General features: G+C 46.1%; 1 protein-coding gene across 1 annotated transcript in view; it reads right to left on the bottom strand.

Annotated features, from left to right (window-relative positions):
- The window catches only part of CFAP61 (cilia and flagella associated protein 61), a 2,971,729-nt gene that overhangs the window by 969,244 nt on the left and 1,980,771 nt on the right, over positions 1 to 21,714 (bottom strand). Inside the window, exon 19 of the mRNA XM_069608074.1 lies at positions 894 to 995. Within this exon, the coding sequence (XP_069464175.1) occupies positions 894 to 995 (102 nt within the window). The remainder of the gene's footprint in view (positions 1 to 893; positions 996 to 21,714) is intronic.

The raw sequence follows: 21,714 nt of genomic DNA on the forward strand, positions 1-21,714 counted from the left end.
GTTCACAATCACTCTTGTCCGTTTGTTTTCTCAAAACTTTCGTGCTTATCGAAAGTACTGTAAAGTAAATTGCATAATCAACACAAAATGCTCTGTGTCATTGTAAAATAAACATACACACACAGAACAACTTTATGGCTTGTAGGATATGTTCATCCTGATTATTTTCTTCTTATAGATGTGATTTAATACGTACTGCTATTTTAATTTTGAGAAAATTTGAGTTTTTTAACTAAAACACAATAAATAAATTTAAAAAAGCAAAGTCCCAAGGTGTCCCCTGTCCCCCCAGATTGTATGGGTCTCCTACGCCCATGTGGCCAATATCCATTTGGAAGCTAAAATCAAGGTGACGAGTCAGGCTGCCCAAAGAAGCAAGTCTGAAACAATGCGGGCAACCATACGAGGCACTGCCCTGTTACGTTCACTGTCGGATAAGTTGCAAGAGAAAACCAGGTTAATAAGAGAGCCTCCGAAAAGTGTTTCCTGTATAAAGGCGCGATGGGTCGAGCGGGAAGAAAGGCCTCGCAGGGGTGGCACAACAAAGACAGCCTCAAACTGAGAAAATTGGCCTAGCCTTGGTTCTCTAGAAAGAACAAATCAAATTGAGCAACAATGTAGAAGAAAAAGGAGTGTGGAATTAAACTTGAACGGGTAGTAACTATGCATACAGTATTAACAAAAGGGTGAGCTTAACTGGGTCAAACCCTGTGGTATCTCAAAGCTGCGCAGGCTAGGGGCGCCTGCGACTCCCGTGGAGACTCTGGCTTCAGAGAAACCCACATATTCTGCTAACCTGTGGCATACGACACACCGACATTTCATACGCATTTCAAAACCCAAACATTTTCGTGACGTGAAGCAAATGCAAGATAACGGACAGCGACACGTACCTGCTTGCTAGAAACGCTCGGCCATCTGTTAAGCCCGGCACAGATTTAGCAGGAAGGCCATGAGTTGATATTAGGGTGATGTTGTTTAACCTCAAGTGTGGACTACAAAAAAGAAAAACGTAGATTCATTATGGTCGCAGATGAGAATTCTGCTTAATGGCATTGTAATGTATACTCTTATAGCAACATGCGCGTACAGGAGGCGAGTGGTTAATGTAGCCACATGTATTACATATTTGCAAGAAATGCAGTTTGGGGATCTGAACATAACTAAAAACACTTGCGTTGTCGGAATAGGCTGAAGTAGCCTCGTGGGTTAAGGAAGACGCCGAGTTCTGCAAGTCTTCCGGTACGTGTATTCCAGGTTACCAGGTAAGGCATACGAAAGTAATCTCCTGACATAGGCACTGGCCGCCCCCCCCCCACCCCCAAACACACACACACACACCAGCGTCCCCTTCCAACTGACCTGGAACACTCCAACACTCAAACCTCCACCCTTCCATTGTGATCTCCCAACACCACAAGACCCTCACTACAGACAAGCTACAACACAGACCTCATACTAATTTGCACAAACAAAACACTCTAAACAAGAAAGTCAATACGTTTGAATTGTGTACTGAAAACGTTTTCTGTGCACACACATGTGGGAGGGGAGGGGTACGAAGAGGAGGGGATGGCATTTACAATGGGACACAAGAAAGAAATGATTCACGTTGACAGATCGTTCTTATTCCCACCCTATGCCAAGTGTTGCAGCCATACATTCCGATATTACCTTAATGTGCCAATGCAATCACACCTTAGATCGGATTTCTGAGCAAAAGTCCAAGTGCGCAAACCGTTTGCCATTATGAGTCCAGGCAGGGCTTAAGTCGGGGGTACACGCGGGGGACGGAGTCCCCCCCACACTTTTTTCAGGGGGTGGACTAAGTCCTCCGCCCCCAGCAAAAATGATGGACAGAAAATGTCCTCTTTTAATTTATGCATTAAAGACGACCACGGGGATCGAACCACAGTGGTCAGGTTTGTAGGCCGGACACTTCACTGCATTATATAACCTGATGAAAAATAAACAACTCAAGGTAAAATGTCTCATTTCGGTACTGCAATTCCCAGGGAAAACACTAGAATTGGTTCTTGAAGTTTAAAACATGCACATCTTTTAATGTTTTCAAAAACACTATTAGAAGAAAAAATCCTCTCTGGGATTTGTGTGTGTGTTTTTATGAAAGGCAAATGACATTCCTCATGTGCAATTTGGGTGGTAATGCAAAGAAAATTTAATGAAATGTGCATATTTCACCTTGATATGCTAATTTCTGGTGACGTCACATCCCATTGCATTTGTTGACGTGTCCCCCCACTTTAATGTTTCGGACTTGACCCCCGGGTCCAGGTACTAATATAATTTGCTCTGCAGTATCCTTGTTCGGCCTAGTACTGCCATCATATGCCCAGGTACTGACAGTAGGGGCTACCATCTAACACCCAGGTACATCCACCGTTTGCCAGGTAGGTAGTCGTAACTTTCATCAAAAATGTACATCATATGCCAAGGTACTGTCATACACTTGCTTAGCATTTACAAAATATCCACGGTGTTGCCATCGAATCTCAGTTACACACACTATTCACCAGGCATTAATTGCCGTTATTTCCTCAGATAATCACACCATTTCCCAGGTATTGCCATTGCATACACTGGTAATAAGATAACACAATATGGCTTTACTCTGTCATCATGGATGCAAGCAAAGGCTGGATCTAACCAGAGACGGATACATCTTCTGACCCCATGTCCAGTAGATGGGATCCTGCAGAAGTTATTTATTTTATTGTGTCTTCAGAAAGTCACTCTCCGTAGGGTTCAATGGAAATACTCGCTCAGAGGGCGATCTTGAAACCCATGCAAGAGCAAAGTATTGAAAGTAATGAATACATACAATTCCACATGAATAATTATAAATGCATTTCAGAAACGGGATGGAGGCAATTCAGGTTCCTCGCAAAAGCAGCTAATTGCTGTATCCAGTTTGTGACCAAACACATTGTTCCGGTCAATGGTCTAACATCGCCTTTCACTCACATTAGACAGGGACGTCTCTAGTGATATGAATGCAGCACCTCATGTGCAAAGCACGTCAAATAGCTCTGGGGACCAGTCTCAGCACTTGCGTAGTGAGCCTTACCCAATATGGAGCTTAGTGACCTAATGATGAACGTCTTGTGGATTACAATTGCCCATGGAACGGACACCTAATGACTGGCACGTCTTGATAAGCGCAGGCACGCACACCATATGCCAGCATTTTCCATCACCTGCCCAGGGACTCACATTTGCCAGGCGTTCCCTTCATTTTCCCAGTTCTCGGACCCTTTTCCAGGCACTGTTTAATTGCCTAGGCACTTGCTTTATTTGCCAGGTGTTGCTATCACATATCCATGTAATCACACTGTTAACATAGCATGACGTTAGCCATGTGCCATCAATGTGAAAAGCCCAGCTACTCACATCATATGTCCTAACAGTTATGAAAGTTTCGCGGGCTGGGCCGAATATTGGACAGTTCATAAAATGGTGACTTCCCTTGTGACAGGCCCATCCGTTCACACATCAACACTAATCGCACTATGCCAAAGCTCTCATATTTATCCCTATAACACTCCCCCCTCATCAGCGGACAACCAGCCCCAAAGAGCTGCAGTCCATCAGATGTTGGTCGCTCTCCTTCAACACACCAATAGAAGGCAGATGGCACTTAGGGGGACAATGTCCCTCAGACCTGCACCCATCAACGCCACAGCTTTCTGCCTCACCTTCTATCAACACTAAAGAGGCCCCTTTCCTCTTTTCTAACAGAGCCATGTGCAGGGTGGCCCCCAAAATGGCTGAATGGGGAAACCTGGCCTTGAATACGTATTTAGTCACGGTGCAGGAGTGCAAGGAAAACTATCCCAAATAAGAATAGGCAAACATGTATTTAATGTACTTGCCACCACAGCACCTCACTACGAAGGCACCCCGGCTGGTGTATGCAGGAGAAGGGCAAAATATGCAGATACCTCCAGGGATCCACATAAGATGTTTCAGTGCCAGCATTTTACTCCCTGTTTTTTTGTAGTTCAGAGTAATGTCTTTTTTTTTTAGAAAGTAAAAAATAATTCACATTCCTAACTTTAAAGCAGACACCTTTTTGTTATAAATAGTTATTTGCACCTATAAAATCGGGCAAAATAAAAGTGATGGGCTGCTGTATCCATGGAGCTGTGTGGGTGGGGCCAATGGGCAGGCCCCCGATGTATTCACTGCTTCCTATATTTTGTTGGGAGTATCTTTTTCTCCCTTTTTTATTCGCCGAATTTGTCTAGTTGTCTCCAGTGAGTGTGGCTAGCCTGCCGCTTACCTGTAGGAAGGGACAGCTGTGCTGCTGAAAACCTTTCTTTTTCTTTGAAATATGCTAGTTGTTCGAGGTGTACACGGCAAGATCCTCTCCTGATAACATCACAGTATAATAAATATGTTTATTATCTTGTATTATCAACACATTATAAGACGTCTACTTTGTAAGCAAACAGCGGGACCCTTTGCGTTTGGGATGTCTGGTGGCTGAATGCTAGTAACCAGGACTCGAGTTCCAGTCAGCTGTTTTCGGGCCAGGTGAATGAAGTGTGCAGGCTGGAAGATCCGATCAATAAGACGCTTCGCAGGTGCACCTGCCTTGTAGCCTCGGCCTATAATTCCAGCAGGGATTTCACGTTGCTGTGGATACCAAAAGGAGCCAGCAGCTCGAACATGCGTGCAACTCGGGGCCAGATTAGAGTATCCAAGGAAATAAGTGACATGTATCGGGTTCCAAGGCATGGCACTCGGTGACAGCGACACGCTGAGGCTTAAGCATCACTTGTCTGAAATTAAGGTCACACAGTCAATTCATTGTTAATGCAACAAAAACACGAACACCACTTGTATGTGTACAGTACTCCTGCTTCCCCTAAATTAGCCTTTGTGATCTTACAAGGGAAGGCTACCCACTGCAAGCAAAGTTGACTTCTATTATTTCAATTTCCCTTATGGCTACACACAGATAGAAAGGTGGCCATATATTTAGGTCTGAGGCAGATGGGCGAAGCGCTTGGCTCTGTGATTTACCTGCATGTCTGTTCCCAAGTGCGAAGAAGCTTTGGTGGCATAAACGCTATCAAGGTGCATCAAATGAATGAATACCATAAAAACAACAAGAGTGGTGCAACTTCAATTGGTGCACACTTTATTTCTGTAACCAAAAAAGTGAACATTGTTTTACTTACAGATCCCACTGACAAGTGGATGGAGGGCCGGAGGAGGGGGGGGGGCAACCCTAAAATCAGCAATACACATGAGGATTAAAGGGATTGGTTTGAGTTTAATGTGCATATCTGGACCCGGAGACTGGCTGAGCAACTGAGGGACACCCCGTTGTACCCTGATTAACTATAACAGTCATGAAATGTGAAGTTGGAGAAGCCCGCTGCCTCTTGGTGTTACTTTAGGCCTGTAAGAAAAGGACAATGGTGAAGACCTATTACCCCATCTTGGACACTGGGCCTAGAATGGGAAGAACGGCCATGAAAACTGTCTTAGACCGTGATTACATTGTGCGTGATTTAAGAGCACAGCTGACTTTGGCTATTGTGTCAGGTTCAAGGTCATGACTCTGTCAAATGGAGAGGGGGGGGCTTCTCAACCTGGGGCAGGAAGCTTATTAAAACAAGAGTCAGAACTAGCACTGCCCCAGACAGATGAAGTGAAAATTGGGGGGAGGTGGGTCCCCTAGTCCCTGAAAATTTTCACCCATGTGCTGGCATGTCAACCTTGATACCACTCTGTGTCTCAATGCCTCCCCAAAACAGTGGCCGGCCACCGTTCTTTCTTTTCTGTTTCAGAATCATGACTCCCAGAATCCCCTTGTGGGCAGCCAGTAAGAACAGGACTGGAGCCAAACAACTGCAAAACTCGAAATGCAGACGTTCATGCAGATTCCAAACAGGCACCACAATCCAATAACATCCAGCACTGCAGAGAAGGGGCAAACTGACCAACAGAAAACCAATGATCGAGCCATGCAGTATGTAGAGAAGCAGGTGGACGTATTTTCCCTAGCCCCCACCCCTCACCGCCGTCATAGTGGAACAGCAGGAGTAGGGCTATATGTGGGACTCCATGTGTTATGCCTATACCGCATTGAGTGTACGAAAGATGATATTCACTGAGGCAACCATACAGAATGTACCCTTTGACTGAAAGAGTGCAAATATGTCACCACGCACCTTTGGACATCATGTAATGTTGAGTGAAATCTGATGAGGGCAGAGTGATGTCAAAAAGAAAATATAATAGGACATACTGAAACAATATGAAAATACTTAAGAGTAATGATGTATGCAAAAGAAGTAACTTGCTGACCAATTAGTGTAAATACGCAGTAACACAAGGTGGATGAGACATATAGTAGCTTGCTATAGAGGAAAATATAACGTGGCAAGGACGGCCACGATAGGAAAACGGACGTCGGCTCGTGTTATTAATCAATCCAGCTACCTCAGAAACAGACCAGGGGTGCAGAGTCAGTAGACGTTGGATAATTAGCTTTGTGTCCAGAATAAAGAGGAGTTTAGGTTGGCCTGGGATCAAGGATGCTATTTCAAGGAATAATTGCACAGCATAAAGGGAGGCAGACGGACAAGCCATGGACGTGAGACATATTTCTCTTAGATGAAAGAAGAAGAAAACATTTGCAGGAGCCAAGTATTGGACAATTAACAATGGATAAGGCTTCTACAAGATGGAGTGAGCAAGTCTCTAGAGGTCAAGAGGAGCAATGACAAACGTCATAAGTAAATTAAATAGGAGGTTGAAATGGACACATTTACTTTCTCCTCACATGTGATTCAGAAGTCAAAAACAAAGCATATTCATTAAGCCCCCGTTGAAGAAAGTGATGTGCTTACACTCCCTGAAGTGTCCCAGTAGAGAGAGCAAGCTACAGGGTCAACTACAAACAGGAAACTGTGTGTTATGGTTGGACAGATGAGAGCCGATGGACTAATTGGCAACGTGGAGAGTAACCTGACATGACTCAAGCACCTGGGTTTCGTTTTGCTTACGTGCTGCTAGCCGAGCCGAAAGTCCAAGGTTGGTGGGAATGGCAACCAATCAGTGGGTCAATGGGGTAATCTGCTGTACAATGTTGCATTGACCAATCCGTTTTTGTCTGACTATAATCAGTATTGTACGTATCTAGAGGTAGTTTCAGGCGTGTCCTACAGATAAGGGGCAGCCAATGAAGTACTAACCCATCTGTATTCTATAAGTAGATATGTTCCCCATACCAATCCCTCCCGTCAATAGGTTTTACAGTTTGCTACATACTATGACAACATAGATTATGCATATTGGGGTATCAAACATCTGCGTCATCAAGTTTTTGAGTGTGCAAGCATCAGTCCGATGTCTGCCAGTTGGCCCTGCTTTATTAAACTGAGAATAAAGTAGTACTTTGCCATATTCTTTGAGTCTGTTTGGCTATTTGGTCTGAGATCTTTATTGGTAATTCCATCTAGCACAAGAGCTGCTTCAAGATGCTAGAGCACATTTTGGTAGCAGTGCAGATCTAATCGACCTAGGCTCAGATCCAGACCTCTGGATGCTAGACTGCTCCCGCCATTAGCCAGAAGACCACAGAGCTTCCTATGGAGAACGGCGTAAAAAAAAAACATGTGTAAGAAGATACAGTTGAAAGGCCCTTCTTTGATTAAATTCCTGTCCGGTCCCCACTGGTGCCCCGTGGATGGAAGGTGAACTGGCCGATTGAAGGAGAGTCGATGCCGAGGGACTCGCGCTGAGCCACGAACATAAGTAGAACATTGAAAGTGGCAAGAATAGGGGAAGGGACTGTGTTGTAAATGGAACATATATATAAATGTAACATGATTTTTGGGGATTATACAAAATAGAAGTAGCTACCTCAATTCCTGGTTCCAAGGGTACAGAAGGGTATGCACTAAAAACACTCAAAATACGGATGTTAGGCCAATAAGAAGAGTGCGCATCAAACGCCAAGATGGAGTAAAAATGAGACGAGATACATTTACTAAAGAAAGTAAAGGAAAGCGTATGCAGGGAACCTTTTTTGAAGTGCACATTTGTGGGGTCATAAATATGTCAGTGTAAAGCTTTTGTTGTGTTTAAATAATAGATATAAAACGATAGTAAATAATTAAGGTGATTATTAGATTTTTTTATCAAAAGACTGACGTCAATCAGGAGGATACAAATCAAAGGAAACTAATAAATAAAGAAGATACTCTTAAAATATCAGTGATAAAACAATGAGAGGCTAAACATTGATAGAACGTGGCAAAAAAGGAATAAAAAACATTGCTGAATAGATTTTAAAAGTGGTTAAAAACATATATAAAGTGGATTTTTTGGATAAATTAACAGCGATTGGTGGAGCCCGCTCAAATTGATCAGTGTAGTATACTTGATCAAATAAAGAGAAAAATACAAGGGCAGGTAAGTATACACAGTCGATATTGACTCGTCATCATGGGGGACTCTCCTCTTTTACACTTATGCAGAATATTGCCAAAATACACAGCCAAAATAAGGAAGCATCATTCGGAGTGGGTTCGAGGCACGACCAATAAGACTTATAGCGTGGCCTCAGGAGGGTTCGTTGTCAAAAACAGTATTGCGACATATGATGACATATTTGCATGCTACATATACAGTAAAGAAGTTACAGAAAAGGTTAACTATTTTGAGTTATGGAAAATGTATCAGAGCGAGAAATAAGATCCAGCTGAGAAGGAGTGGATGCTTTATCAGCATAAAGGGAGGATGTAACGCCTTCAGCAGAGACGTCATCGTCATTTCACAAAAATGCCAGGGGTAGCGGAAGTGACATCACACGACCTGTGACCTCTGATGACATCACAGGAAGTGATGCTATTTGACCCCACTGTGAAGTGGCATCACGGGAAGAGATGGCACAAGACCTTTCGCCCCTTAACAAAACATGAACCGGCATGACATAGCATTGTTCCTAAGTACACTAGGAAAAATATGGTTACGATATCACTGTAATATGATATACATTTCATACAAGAATGGATCACCATATGTATTGTTCACATCAGTGTGTATAGACCCATATTACCAAATTACTGTGAATGCAAGCAGCAGCCAAGGCAAAATGATAATGATGTGCTATTATATAGCACTTACCCTGAAGCACTCTATATAGAACAAATGTACATACAATATCGCCAAACCTGTGTTGGTACTCATGTATGAACCTCAGAAGTATTTATTTATTTACATTTATATAGCGCGCAAGCAGCCCAGGGGCATTGAGGCGCTGTTACTTGCATTAAACTTAGTTACATGTTACAGGCATGGTAGAAGTTGTTAACACATTGTGAATGTTACATATATCGCTTTGGTCGTATAATACATGATACATGGAGGTATTCGTGCTGGTGTGTCTGGCCTTAAGTGAAGAGGGTGGTCTTCAACGTTTTGTGGAAGGTGGTGAGGGAGGCCTCACCACGGATAGTCGGTGGTAGGGCATTCAAGTGAGATGGCGCGAGATAAGGGAAGCTGGATCCGCCCGCTTTTGCTTTTTTTACTCGTGGCACCGAGAGCATGTTGGTATACGGCGATCTGGTTGGCCTGGTGGAGGAGACGAGGTGTATCCTTTGAGAGAGGTATGCAGGAGCAGTGAGGTGGATGCACTTGTGGGTCAGTGTAAGGGCTTTGAATAAGATCCTTTCTTTTATTGGGAGCCAGTGGGCTAGTTTTCTGGCCTCCGAGATGTGTTCTCATTTTGCAATGCCTTGGGCTGCCCGGAGTGCATTGTTCTGTATTACTTGTAATCTCTCTAAGTTTTTATTGGAGGTTCCTAGGAAGAGTACGTTACAGTAGTCTAGCCTAGAGACGGTGATGGCTCTGGCTATGTTGGTGCAGTTTTCTTTGGAGGGAAAGGGTCTGACTGCATTGATAAGTTTGGCATGATATGCAGCTGCAGAGGCAATTGCGTTGATTTGTCTGTCCATGGATAGGCTGGAATCCAGGTAGACTCCCAGAGTTTTGACAGAGTCGGAAACTTGAATTTTAATGGCGTCAATGGTGAAGTGGCTGAATTGGGCATCTAGGATTTTTAGGGTGTCGGGAGAACCTACCAGGAGGAGTTCCGGTTTGTCGGAGTTGAGGCATAGGCCGTTATCTGCCATCCAGGCTTGGATGGTGTTGTAGAGGTTGTTGAGGGTCAGGGAGTCAGTGGTATAGTTACTTGTGAGAGTGAGGAGGATCTGTGTGTCGTCGGCGTAGTTTGTGTAGGAGATGCCCATGGCGTCGAGGATGAGGAAGAGGGGACGTGTAAAGATGTTGTATAGCGTGGGGGAGAAGCAGGAGCCTTGGGGCACCCCGCAGAGTATGATGGTTGGTGAAGCTGCGGCTAGGTCCGAGAAAACTTGCATGGTTCTGTCTTGTAGGAAGGAGGTGATCCACGCTGTGGCTTCAGGGGAGAATTTGGCGGTGTTGGAGAGATGGTGGCATAGGACGCTATGATCAACGAGATCAAATGCCGCTGAGAAGTCGAGGAGTAGGAGAAGAGCTGGTTTACCCATGTCTCTTGCATCGTACATCTGATTTTTCAGGTCCAGTAGGGCTGTTTCAGTTCCGTGTCTGGGGCGGAAGCCAGATTGTCGGAGTCCAAGGAGTTTGTTCTCTTCAATGAAGTGTTGGACCTGCAGGTAGGCTGCTTTGTCCAGTATTTTAAGGAGGAAGGGGACAGTCGTGATGGGTCTGTAGTTGTTGGGGGAGGTGGGATCGAGCGATGGCTTTTTTAGAAGAGGGCGGACCCACGCTTCCTTGAGGGAGGCAGGGACTTTCCCTGTGGAAAAGGAGGCATTTACAAAGGCTGTTAGGAAGGGAGCTAGTGTTTCCGTGCAGTCTTTGATAATGGAGGCTGGGCATGCATCACCTTTGCAGTTAGAAGGTTTGATGTTCCTCATTATGTTGATGATGTCTTCTTCCTGAAAGGGTTTGAAGGAGAAGGGTAAGGGGGATCAGGGGCAGGCGATGGGACTGGGATGTGCTTGTTCGGAAGGGCTTGTTTAGTGGCTAGTATTTTGTTTTTGAGGAGGCTAAGTTTGGATTGCATGGCCTTTTGTATTTCGTCACACCAGTCTTTGTCTTTGGTGAAATTCTGGGGGGCGGGAGTGGGTGTCTCGAGCTCTCTAAAAATGGCAAATATTTCTTTAGTGCTAGATTGGGCTTCCGAGATTCTGGATTCAAAGGATTTGGCCTTGGCTTGGGTGATTGCCTTTTTTTATATTTGGTGGAGAGGGATTTAAAGACTGTCTTATCTTTTTCGGAATGGGACTTTTGCCACTGTATGAGTGCAGCTTTTTTTTCGTTGCGGAGTGAGAGGAGGTTGGGTGAGAACCAGGAGTTGGAGTGGGTAGTGGGTTTGGATTTGCGGGGTTTGAACGGGGCAATGGCGTTGATAGCTGCTTTGATGGCAGTGTCATAAGTTGATGCGAGTGCTTCAGGGTCTGAAGAGAAAGGTGGTCTGAAGGCTGGACCTTGGAGGAAGGGTAGTAATCTCTCCTTGGTGAGTTGGCGGGAGCTTCTGGCGAGGCAGGGAGGGAGAGGCTGGGGTGAAGGGGTAGCTGGGGAGCAAGTGGTGAGGATGCTAAAAGTGACGATGTGGTGGTCAGACCATGGGGTGGGAGTGTTTCCTGTGATGATGAGTGGACAGTTGTGCTGTGCTATCCAGTCAAGCGTTCTACCCTGGGTGTGAGTTGGGCTAAGTATGGTGTTCTTGTAGCCTAGGGCCTTGAGGGCAGAGTCAAGGGATTTTGCTGCTACGTCCTTACTATCCTGGAGCCCTAGGTTGACATCCCCTAGGAGAATGGCTTTAGATTGTTTTTTGAGGTTGTCAGATAGGAGGTGGATGAGGGAAGCTTGAAAGTCTCCTGCTGGGCCTGGTGAGCGGTATACAGTGTGCACAGTAATTGTGCAGTGGGGGGAGAGAGTTATTTTGACTTGGAGGTAGTCGCTGTTGTTGTTAGGGGATTTCTCTACCTTTCTGACTGGGAGGTAGTCCTTGGCGATGATTGCTACACCTCCACCTTTGGAGAGGCGGTCTTGCCTAGTGATGGAGTAACCAGGGGGCAGTGCGAGTGAGAGTGCAGGGCTGGAGGCCTCATGTAGCCAAGTTTCTGAGATCATGAGTAGATCTAGGTCTTGGGAGGTTAGGAGGTCGTGGATGTCTAGAGCGTGGGCATTGATGGATCTAGCGTTAATCATGCGCATTTCAGGTGGGGTTCAGTAGTGGCTGTGGGGGGGGTTGTGATGGGAGAGGGTGGTGTGGAAGGGCTAGGTGCATTGAGAGTGTCGGGGGAGGTGGCCAACATAGATTCTGCACTGGGGGGCTCATTTTCAGAGGTGGTGGACACCTGTGGCATAGCATTTGGCACAATAGCATTCAAAATGGTGGTAGAAGATTTGCATATCACAGATTTTACACTGGGGGTGGTGGTGGACACATGAACCTTTACATTTGTTAGGGGGGTAGGACAATTGTGTGGCGGGTAAAGTACTTTGTCGGTTGCTGTGTTGGTGCAACTAGTAGTAGATAAGGTCTTTGAGGCTATGCGTGGGAGCCTGGCCTTAACAGCAGATATAGAGGGTTGCAGAGTCCGTGAGCATAGCCGTGTATTGCGGGTGCTTGTGGGGGTGGGATGTGAGCTGTGAGCTGAAGGCGGCTTCAAAAGTACGTGCACGCAATCTGCGGAGCCATAAAGAGGCACATGGATTGGAGAGAAACTTGCTTGGGTAGTGCTTCTTACCTTGTAGGTGCCGCATGGGCATTGGGCAGACGCCAGGCGAGCAGCGAAGAGCTGCAAAGAGCACCGGAGGCCTTTGCTTACGGCCTTCGCTGCTCGGCTTCGCCTCTCGGCCCTTTCCCCCTCCATATGAAGCAGGAGGGGTGGGGTGGGCGGGGCGAGGCAGCGAATCGGGACACGGGCCCACGGCGGTGATTTCCTGGGCATATTTTCTTGATCCTGCTTCCATGGTGACGGGGGCCATCTTGCCTGGTGCTTCCATGCACGTGGCTCGTAGCGTGAAGAAAGGGGAACATGCGGCCGCTCCGAACTGGGGGATAACAGCTGATTCAGAGCTCAGCTGGTCGAGGATGCTTCTTGAACGCAGCAGAGCTGCAAAGAGCACCGGAGGCCTTTGCTTATGGCCTTCGCTGCTCGGCTTCGCCTCTCGGCCCTCTCCCCCTCCATATGAAGCAGGAGGGGAGGGGCAGGCGGAGCGAGGCAAGTATGAAAGGCTGAGTTGGCCTTGCTTGGATTCAAACCTGCAGATCAGAGTCACAACGCAGCAGTGAATGCCAACCCACTGAGCTATCTTACCAGCTATAGTAATATTAGCAATTACATGCCCGAATGTTCTCAAAGTCAGAAAGCAAATTACACTCTTTAGTGGATACAATTAAACTGGTAACTGTGAACAGCAGGCCAGTTAATCTGCAGGTCCGGGGTAAATTTGGCAACATGTCAAGCTTGCGTTGATCTACTTTTCAGGCTTCAGAGGTTGGCATAATACAGTTCCTAGTGATTCCATCGACAGCCAAACCATCGACAACCATACCATTGAAAAATAAGCATTAAAAAACCCATCAAATGCATTTCTTTTTTAAATGGGGGATCCCCTCCCAGCCCCCCTTTTTTAAAACATTAAAACACATTTTACTAAACCCTTTACCATTGAAAAAAATGCATTTGATTTTTTTTCCGATGCATTTATTTCAAATTGTATGGTCTGTCGATGCTTTGGATTTGATTCAATGACCGGATACCCATAATACATATCATTGGGAGGGTTTGTAACTGTGTATTAATGAATTTAGAGTAGTGGTGGGAAAGCAGCACACCCACACAGCATCCCGTACTGTGGCCACTCATTACCTCACACATGCAGACATCCCCAACAGCATGCGAGGGAAATAGGAAAGATGAACGAGTTACTTACCAACTGTAACGTTCTTTCGACTGGATGTTCTTCCCACGTATTCCTCATTTTATGATAAATCGTTATCTCCAGCTTCGCTGCTTTGGAAAATAAAATTCTCGCAGAGGGCGCTGTGCTCGAGGTCGTGGCGTTGATTGTCCCTCGACAGACTCCGTACTCTGTCGACGTCACCGATGGCATAAATAGCTCGAGCCGCGCCCATTGCTTCAGTTCTGTTTTTTCGATGAACATATAGGAGGAACACCAAGGTGTGCCCCATGACAGATGCATTCTTCGTGAGAGGAAAGTGTAAGAAAACGTAAACTGTACTGCGGGTAGGATGGGAGGGACGATGAGGAATACGTGGGAGGACCATCCAGTCGAAAGAACGTTACAGTTGGTAAGTAACTTGTTCTTCGAATGGATTGTGTCCTCCCACGTATTCCTAATTTTATGATAGACTCCCATAGCAGTGGCAATTTTGGAGGTGGGAGTACTAATTACAGTTTTCATGGACAGAATGCAGAACTGCCTTGGCAAATAACCCCTCATTGGAGGAGGCAGTATCCAAGCAGTAATGCCTGATAAAAGTATGCATTGTTTTCCAAGTTGCAGCTGAACAAATATCTGCTGCCGGGACTCCCCTCTTTAGAGCCGTAGAAGAAGCCATTCCCCTTGTAGAATGGGCTCGAAGCCCATCTGGTGGGTCTTTTCCTGCCAATCTGTAGCATTCAATTATGGCCAAAATGATGCAGCGGGATATGGTCTGTTTTGTTACTGATAAGCCCACTTTATGACCAGTATAACCCACAAACAGTTGGTCATCTTGTCGTAATTTAGACATCTTTGAGATGTAAAAACTAAGAGCCCTCTTGGGATCCAGTCTATGCAGTCTCTCCTCTTCCTTACCCAAATGAGGAGGAGGATAAAATGTTGGTAGTATTATTCTTTGTGACAAATGGAAGTCCGAAACTACCTTTGGTAAAAAGGAAGGTTTAACTTTAAGGACTACCTTATCCTAAATAAAAAATACTAAATGGTGGTTTGCATGAGAGAGCCTGAAGTTCACTAACCCTGCGGGCTGATGATAGGGCCACAAGAAGGACAGTTTTTAGTGTTAGAAGCCTCAATGGACAGGAGTGCAGAGGCTCAAAAGGTATGCAAGTCAAAAATGTTAGTACTAAATTTAAATCCCAAGTTGGGACATGAAAAGATACTGGAGGGTATACGTTAGTAAGCCCTTTTTGAGAATTGAATAATTAATGGTATTTTGAAATATGAAAACTCTTCCGAGGTGCGCTTGAAAATGGACAGTGCAGCAAGGTATCCTTTGATTGTTCCTATCTGGAGCCCCAGATTGGCTAGATGTAATAGAAAAGAGAGAACTACTGGAGTGCCACATTGAAAAGGGTCCACATCCTTATCTTTGCACCAATTACTAAACTTGTTCCAGTGACATCGGTACAAAGATTTTGTTGCTGGCCTTCTGGCCGAAAGCAAGACTTCCATTACGTCATCCGGAAGATCCCAATCCTTTTATCTCAACCTCTCAGAAACCATGCGTAAAGGTTGAGTGTCTTGACCTCTGGATGGAGAACCCGACCTTCCTCTTGCGAGAGAAGATCCTATCTTTGTGGAAGACGTATTGGAGAGCAGATGGACATGTCTAGAAGGTCCGGATACCACGTCCTCCTGGCCCAATCCGGGGCGATTAGGATCATGGTTTTCCTGAACTTTCTCAACCTCCTGATTACTTGAGGAATCAGTTGGACTGGGGGAAATGCGTACAGCAGTGGAAACCTCCACTCCACGACGAATGCGTTCCCCAGAGCTACTCTTTGAGGAAATTCCCTTGAGCAGTACTGATTGCACTTCCGGTTGATTGCAGTGGCGAACAGATCCAATTGAGGGGTTCCCCAAAGGGCGAAGATCTCCGGAAGGACTTCCTAAGCCAGCTCCCACTCGTGGGAGACCGTGCTCTGCCTGCTCAGAGCACCTGCCGCTGTGTTCTTCTCTCCGGCTAGGTGAATTGCCAATAGAGAGATTCCTTCTCGTATTGCCCAGAACCATTGCTGCATTGCCTCTCTGCACAGAGGTAGTGACCCTACTCCTCTTTTGTTGAGGTAGTACATGGCCACCGTGTTGTCTGTCATTATCAGGACATTCCTTCCCTGTACAGAGGGCAGAAAGGCCCTCAGTGCTAGTCTGATTGCCCTCAGCTCCAAAAGGTTGATGTGTAGTTTGGACTCCGATGGAGACCAACGACCGCTGATTGTCAGATCGTTGGTGTGTGCTCCCCACCCCGTGAGTGAGGCGTCCGTCACTACTGTTATCTCTGGTCATGGTTGCCAAAAAGATTCTCCCTTGAGAATGTTGTTGTTGCAAGCCCACCATAGAAGATCCTGAGCAACTGCGCTCGGGACTTGCAGAAGATCCGACATATTCCCTGAGAACTGGGACCACTGACTTCTGAGTGCCCATTGAAGGGATCTCATTCTCAACCTGGCCTCTGGTACTAAGAAAATGCAGGATGCCATGAGGCCGAGCAACCTGAGAAAATCGAAGGCTGGTAGACATTGGGCATTCTGGAACTTTGTTACCATCTGCTGGATGTGGAGAGATCTCACTTCGGGAGGCAAGGCTTTTCCCGAGAAAGTATCCAAGACTGATCCAATAAACTGGAGCTTTTGGGATGGTATCATATGGGACTTCTTGAAATTGAGGGAGAAGCCCAATTTGTGGAGGAAGTGGCAAGTGATCGAAAGATGTTCCTGAGCTTGTTTTGGAGAACTTGCTCTGATCAACCAGTCATCCAGGTAGGGGTAGATGTGAATACCCCCCTCTCCTGAGACTCGCTGCGACAACCGCCAACAGTTTGGTGAAAACCCTCGGGGCGGAGGTCAACCCGAATGGCAGAACCTGAAACTGATAATGAGAGTTGCCAATCGCGAACCTCAGGTACTTTCTGTGCTTTGGATGGATTGGCACATGAAAGTAAGCATCCTGAAGGTCCAATGATACCAACCAATCTTGGAGTTGGAGAGCCTGAATGATCTGAGAAAGACTGACCATCTTGAACTTGTCCTTCCTGAGGAACTTGTTCAAGTTTCTTAAGTCCAAGATGGGTCTCAAACCTCCTTCCTTTTTTGGGAAGAGAAAATATGGGGAGTACCAACCCCTGTTCCTCTCCGCTACAGGTACCTGTTCTATGGCACCTTTCTCTAGCAGGGTTAAAATTTCCTGCAACAGGAGCGGGTCTGGAGTTTTTACAGAGTTGGCTCCTGGTGGATGATTCTGAGGCCTTTTTTGGAAGGGGAGACAATAACCTTGAGCTACTGTCTCCAGCCCCACAAAGTCTTTTGCCACAAACGGCAGCTGCCTCGCGGTGAGGCAGGCCAAGCAAAGATGGCCACCGCCATGCCATTGTTTACTCGTTGCTAACAGCATCAGCTGAGAGCGCTGCATGCTCGGATTGGCTGGCCCGTTCCACATATCCTGACCGGCACCACTGGAAGGCGTAAGCCGGGTGGCCCGGCCAACTAAGGCCCGCTTTATAAGGCCAGAGCTTGTCTTTGCCTGTCTTGCCTCATCGCGGCCACTCGGCGCAACAGAATGCACGCAGATTCATTTCTTGGCCCTATTCTTGGATCCTGTTGGTAAGCGACTCTAGAAAAAGACTGTTCCCCTGCACAACACTGTGCTCATCGATAACATTGCCTCCTATGATTAAGTCTGCCCCTACTGTAATAACAGTCTGCCTTACCTTGGAGCCCGCACTGAACTAGCCCTTTTACGTTATCGTCCTTGTGCACCACAAACTCCTGCCCACTCTTTAGTGGACAGCATGAACCTATGCCTATTATATTATTTCCAGCTATGTGTTACTACGCGCTATTACCTTAACTGTCATCATGCTCTATATTGTACTAGCCTTAGCATGCATATGATTTGTCCATTATGCTCACTACTGTATGCCTCCTTAGATCAGGGTACTGCTCATCCATAACTTTCCCGTGATGCGCACACTGTGAGTATTAGCCCTCCCCATCTGCTCGAGCCGCACATTGTGTAGCTGATCACCTATCACTGCATATTAGCCTATTGCAATATAGGTCTTATCTTGCCTTATTGCGCTCAGTTAATGCCTACTACTCGACAGTATTATTACACTATGTTTTCCACCTATTGTATCCTACCACATTTAATTGCTGTAACATTACATTTCACCCTAAGGTATAATTTCGAATCTAGATGCTACCCACTTCACTTTACTTAACTGTGCTCTCTCAAAGTAGGAATTACGCCACTGCATTTTAGTCTCTGCACTAAATCATTGCATTTGTGCTTAGCTCTGACTATTGTAAATGTGCCCAGCGCCTACAACTTTATACATACCTATGCCTGATATGTGCCTAGCTAACATACTGTACTTTGCGATGTGCCTAGCTAAAGTACTTTGCCGATGTACCTAGTTCAGATACTGTACCTGCTTGATCTGTGCCTAGCCTAGACATTGCAGACCTTTTGTGAGTACGGTGATCCCACTATATAACCTGTATATTTCTGTGCCTTACTCACCAGTACTCTGCCCATCTGACACTCAGCCACAACTTGTTACCAGCCCTCTGACTTTGTCACTATCTGGCACTACCCTACCCATGTCACCGATGTCCCTTATTCGCCAATCCTCTGCACGGTGACTCGGCCCAAGCGTCTCTATTATGCTACTTTGCCTTATCCGAACATGTTCCCCTTTTGTGTCATGCAAAGCAACATACCCTGCAATGGTAACAGCTACATAGCCCATACAAATGGTCTAGCGAGACTTGCCTGCCCAAGACATTACCCTATCGTCTGCCCTACACCATTCTTGCCCACCACACCAGCCTTCTTCCCGGTCTCACAACCTGCCTTTCCCACCTATGACCACGCACACGTTTCTGATGTCCTAGCTATTAAGAACTCAGATAACTCCACGTGGAACTCTACCGACACGAGAGCACCCTGCCCTACACCTGACTACAGCTCCTCCCTAACGGCTGACCTAACTGTCTCTCAAACTACTACCTTCATCCCTACCGATCGAAATAATAGACTTGGGGCCAGAACCTACCACAGAACTAGCAAACGCCTAGCTAAACTACCCGACAAGACTAACAATCGTACTGTAATCTCCATCAATTCCAACCCTACTACACTAAAAGGAGCTCTCCTAAATGTTAGATCATTAGTCGCCCATTCCATAGAAGTCGCCGACATCATTTTGACCAACAACCTGGACTTCCTCGCTGTGACTGAAACCTGGTTGCATGATGCTGCGGGACCATCTCTCTCCCTAGCTATCCCTGTGAACTACACCCTCCTTAAAGTAGACATACCTAACGCTCGAGGAGGTGGTGTAGCTATCATCTTTAAGTCGTCGCTCGATATTAGACTAGCCTCCTCTCCTCCACTCAAATCATGTGAGCATCGCACAGTTAAATTGCAAACCTCCCCCAAGAGAACTATCACGATGCATCTAATTTACAGATCCCCGGGCCCACCTGGCTCATTTGAGGAAGACATCACCTCACTAGTAGCCGAAAGTTCCAAACCCTCAGCACAAATGATTATACTTGGAGACTTCAATCTTGGGTTTAATGACCCTCTCGACACCCCAGCCAGGCCCTGGCCACGGCATTAGAGGAGCATGGCCTCCTACAACTCTGTTCCAAACCCACCCACTCGAAGGGCAGAATCCTTGACTGGGTAACCTCCCTTAATTGCAACATCACACTGAAGGACCCCGCACAGCTAATTTGGACCGATCACTACCTCCTCCCTCTCGACATTAATATCAGTAACCTAGTGCATAAAAGGCCTGTTCTTGCACCAGCTTGCCCAACTAGGAAAATGAGCAACATCACAGTGGAAGCCTTAATACCCCTGGTGACAGCTATTCTGAACGCCCTACCAGCCACAACTGACTTAAACCTGCTGGTCAACGCCTATAATGATTCCATGGCTAAAGCTATCGACGTCATTGCCCCACTAAAAATGCGTAAAGGGAAACCTAAAGTGCACCTGAATACATGGTACACCCCGGAGCTCAAACTCCTCCGACAACAAAAAAGTAAACTTGAATCACTTTGGAAATCAGTGCCTTCAGTAGACAACAGAACTAATCTCACCAATAGCTCCACCTTCTACAAAAATGAGATTACTTGTGCTAAGAAAGAATCTCTTAATTCTAGGATCTCCCAGGCAGGAGCTAGCACTAAAGAGCTCTTTAACATCCTAAAGGAATTAGAAAACCCCATTCCCCCCGCAGATACCTGCACAAAGGATAAACCATGGTGCACAGGGATCCAGAATGCCCTCGCTAACAAAATCTCAGGGGTCCAAACTAAAATTGAAAATAAACGACAACTCACTCATGGTCCTACTCCCAGATCCACCCCTCCTTCACCCACAGCCACTAGCTCAGGCTTCACCTTCAAAAACGTAACCATACCTGAAGTACAAAAAATTATAGTATCCTTGAAACCCTTGAACTGTAAGGGGGACAGCTGCCCCGCACAGATCATAAAAGATGCAGCCAGGGATCTCTCCCCCTTCGTTACCAAATTAATAAACCTGTCACTCGCCAACAACATGGTCCCAAGTAATCTGAAACAATCTTGGGTCCTACCACTGTTAAAAAAAAAAAAAAAACACTCTCGACCCAGATATACCCACGAATTATAGACCCATTACCACTGTCCCATTCTTACTTAAAATTCTTGACAGAGTGGCCTATTTACAAATTCAGGATTACCTTGAGACAAACCAATTACTAGGAACTTGCCAATCTGGCTTTCGTCCTCAACATGGGACGGAAACGGCCCTTGTTGATCTCAAGAGCCAGATAAATGAACTCAAAGATAAAGGTAGGGCTGCCATGCTTCTTCTCCTTGACCTCTCCGCTGCCTTTGACCTGGTTGACCACAAAATCTTGTGCAACCACTTGTCATCGGCAGCACACTTCTCCCACTCTGCGGTCACATGGATCCAATCCTTCCTTGACAACAGGACCATGCGGGTCTTCTCACCCCTAGCAGCGGCCGACCCTATTCCCATTACCTGCGGTGTCCCACAAGGATCTTGTGTCTCACCCACTTTGTACAATATATTTACAAAGCCCTTATTCGACAAGCTGGACCTTCTGGGTGTCACCTACACTAACTATGCAGATGACACCCAGATACTCCTTACTTTATCCGGCAATTACAACTCGGACGTCGACCGGAACGGTGAAGTCTTCTCCATCATTCAGGCATGGATGGCCACACACGGCCTCTGCCTGAATGATGACATTGTCGGCTCACCTAATACCATCCGGAATCTCAGCCCTAGTTACACCAGTTTCACCATCGACGGTAACACCATTCCCATCGCTAAGAGTGTAAAAACTCTTGGTTTCTATCTAGACACGAATACCAACCTCGCCAAACAAATTAATATGACCGCCTCAACCACTGCTTACACTGGTAAACTAATCAGGGCCTGCAGACTGCTGATCTCCCCCAACAACTGCCTCACTTTAGCTAGAGCACTCATACAATCCAAACTGGATTACTGTAACAGCCTTTATGTAGGTGCCAACAAAACAGTAATCAATAAATTGCAAGTTCTACAAAACAACGCACTCCGTGCCACCCTCAATATTCCTAGAAGAGAACACATTACGGCTACAAGAATTTCATGCAAATGGCTCTCCATCCA

Source organism: Ambystoma mexicanum, chromosome 4q (genome assembly GCF_040938575.1).
Source record: "Ambystoma mexicanum isolate Mex_15411 chromosome 4q, UKY_AmexF1_1, whole genome shotgun sequence".
In the NCBI taxonomy this organism is placed as follows: Eukaryota; Metazoa; Chordata; class Amphibia; order Caudata; family Ambystomatidae; genus Ambystoma; species Ambystoma mexicanum.